Source organism: Rhizophagus irregularis, chromosome 7 (assembly GCF_026210795.1).
Source record: "Rhizophagus irregularis chromosome 7, complete sequence".
In the NCBI taxonomy this organism is placed as follows: Eukaryota; Fungi; Glomeromycota; class Glomeromycetes; order Glomerales; family Glomeraceae; genus Rhizophagus; species Rhizophagus irregularis.
In genome coordinates this window covers 5,196,208-5,198,550 of record NC_089435.1, presented here as the reverse complement: position 1 = coordinate 5,198,550, position 2,343 = coordinate 5,196,208, and the positions used below count along the sequence as shown (strand labels likewise).

The window sequence follows — 2,343 nt, the reverse complement described above, 5'->3', positions numbered from 1 at the left end:
CTCATGCTATTGTTTCACAGGCATCCTTTAAACTCTCCTTTATCCATTAACCAACCCCTTTCTTTTCTCTCTCACTCTATCCGTTAAACTCCTTTCTTCTCTTCTATTCGTTAAATTTCTCTTTTTTTTCTCGGTAACTTCATTTTTTCAATGGACAAAAATAATAATAATAAAAAAAAAAAATACGGAAACAGTAGAGCATGTTGACAAACGCTGAAAAACTGATGAATCTGCCGATGCCGATGAATTAATTAATGGTTGGTTAAATTATATATTTTTGAAAAATAAAGATAATTATTACTAATATATTATTATTTATATTATTTATATTCTACTGTTATAAAAGAAGCTTTAACGAAAATATTGCGCCAGAATATAAAAATTTTATCCAAACTGGATATAATTATTTCTAACCAAAAGGCTTTAGAAAACAGAGTATCGAAAGTAGAAGAATCGGTCAATAAAAATAGTGATAATAATCAAGGGTATGAAGAATATATAAAGGTAAGACCCAAAAATACAAATATTTACGTAAATCATGGTTGAACATTTAGTAGTAATTCCTCATTAAATTATTATATTCTTGATTATAGAAAATAATCAAAGAAGTTGCTAAAAAGTTACTTGAAGTTTCCATATATCCTACCCCTGATGAACTTCGAGAGTTCACTAATAATTATATGAATGAAAATTACGATGATTTTATCAAATGGTTTAAAAGATATGATAAATGGATTATATTTTATGAAAAAAACATTGCTTCTCCTGTAAGTTTTGAAAAATTACGATTTTACATTAATTTATTGAAATTTAAATTTAAAATCTTTTCTTTAGCTTCTAGCTAAACATCGTAGTGCTCGGGGTTCTTTAGCTTCTAAAGTGAAAGACATAATGTATATCATTTTTAAAGAATTTAACCTTCCCACAATCCCTGCCGTAAACACGGCATTAAAAGGAAGCGAGATACGCAAATGGAAAGGGAGTCCAACCGTAAAAATTTGTTATGGTAATTTATTCAAAAAAATCAAGAATCCAGATCCAGAGACATATATGTCGAGAATCCTACAAATACTTAAAGGCAGAAATCAATTATCTAATATGCAAATTGCATATGCAATAAGTATTTGTAAAATTATATTAAATCTGAAAAATTTGCATATACAGGTGACAGAATCTGTCATAAAACCCGTTTTAACGAAGAATTTGTAAGCATTAGAAATTTGAATAAATAGTAATATTTAAAAACTAATTTTGTTTTACTTCTTAGAAAAAAATTACAATTAAGGATAATTATTCATATTCCGATAATGACGAAATAGAAGCTTCCCAAGAAGCTGAAGAGACAAACAAAGGAGTTGATAAAGCAGAAGAAGTTGATGAAGTAGAAGAAGAAGCTGACGAAGCAGAAGAAGTATTACAAGAAGAGGAAGAAAACGAAATAAGAGAAGAAGACGAGGAGGAAGGCGGAAGAATTTATATAAGTAGTACGGATAAAAAGACAAAAGAAAGAATGAGGCGATTAAAAAAACAATATAAAAAATAAAATAATAATTGACTACGCATATATTTTTTATATTTTAATATCCCCCCATATATTTTAATATCCCATTTATTTTAATAAAGGAGATAATTTTCAAATCAATAAATAAATACATGTTCAGGTAAAATATATTTGATCATTATGTAGTTGGCCACTTTATTTTGTGTAAATGTAAAATATTACGATTGTAATAAATAAGAATGATTATTTTAGAAACTTGAATTACCAGATATGATAAGTTACGTAGCGTAATATAAGTTATTGAATTTATTACAGAATATTTTGACCGTAATGCTTCAAAATAGCCCTGTTTATTTCCGGTCGATCGCATTTTTCAGCATACAATGCAACCATTTTCTGAACTTTTAGCCCGTTTTGAATACCAAAAACAACCAACCAAAATTAGATAATTTCTGTTTACGTGATATTTAAGAAAAAGACATAAGTTATAATTTCCTTTTTAATCCTAACAAAATCAGTTACAGGAAATACATATCAATATAAGGAGTTTGAACTAAATTTCAATCTAAAGCAGTTCAATTTGCGATCGAAAATAAAAAAATTTTATTGGATAATTTTTGTACAACAAAATCCGACTGAAAAATGCATCCAACCGGAAATGAACAGGGCTAATATTTACGATCACGTATTATTACGGAATATTTTGACCGTAATACTTCAGAACATTTACGATCACGTATTATTTTGATCGTAATGCTTTAGAACAATTGCAATATCGTAATTCTACGGAATATTTTGACCGTAATGCTTCGGAACATTTTCGATCACGAATTATTTCGGAA

At 27.8% G+C, this 2,343-nt stretch overlaps 1 protein-coding gene across 1 annotated transcript; it reads left to right on the top strand.

Moving 5' to 3' along the window:
• Positions 1 to 254: 254 nt before the first annotated feature.
• On the top strand, positions 255 to 1,543 carry OCT59_027887 (uncharacterized protein; the record flags this gene model as incomplete). Its single annotated transcript, XM_066137289.1, has 6 exons — positions 255 to 257; positions 421 to 504; positions 594 to 767; positions 835 to 1,006; positions 1,165 to 1,205; positions 1,268 to 1,543. 6 exons carry the CDS (start codon positions 255 to 257, stop codon positions 1,541 to 1,543), a joined length of 750 nt encoding a protein of 249 aa, XP_065993692.1.
• Between the last annotated feature and the right edge of the window lie 800 nt (positions 1,544 to 2,343).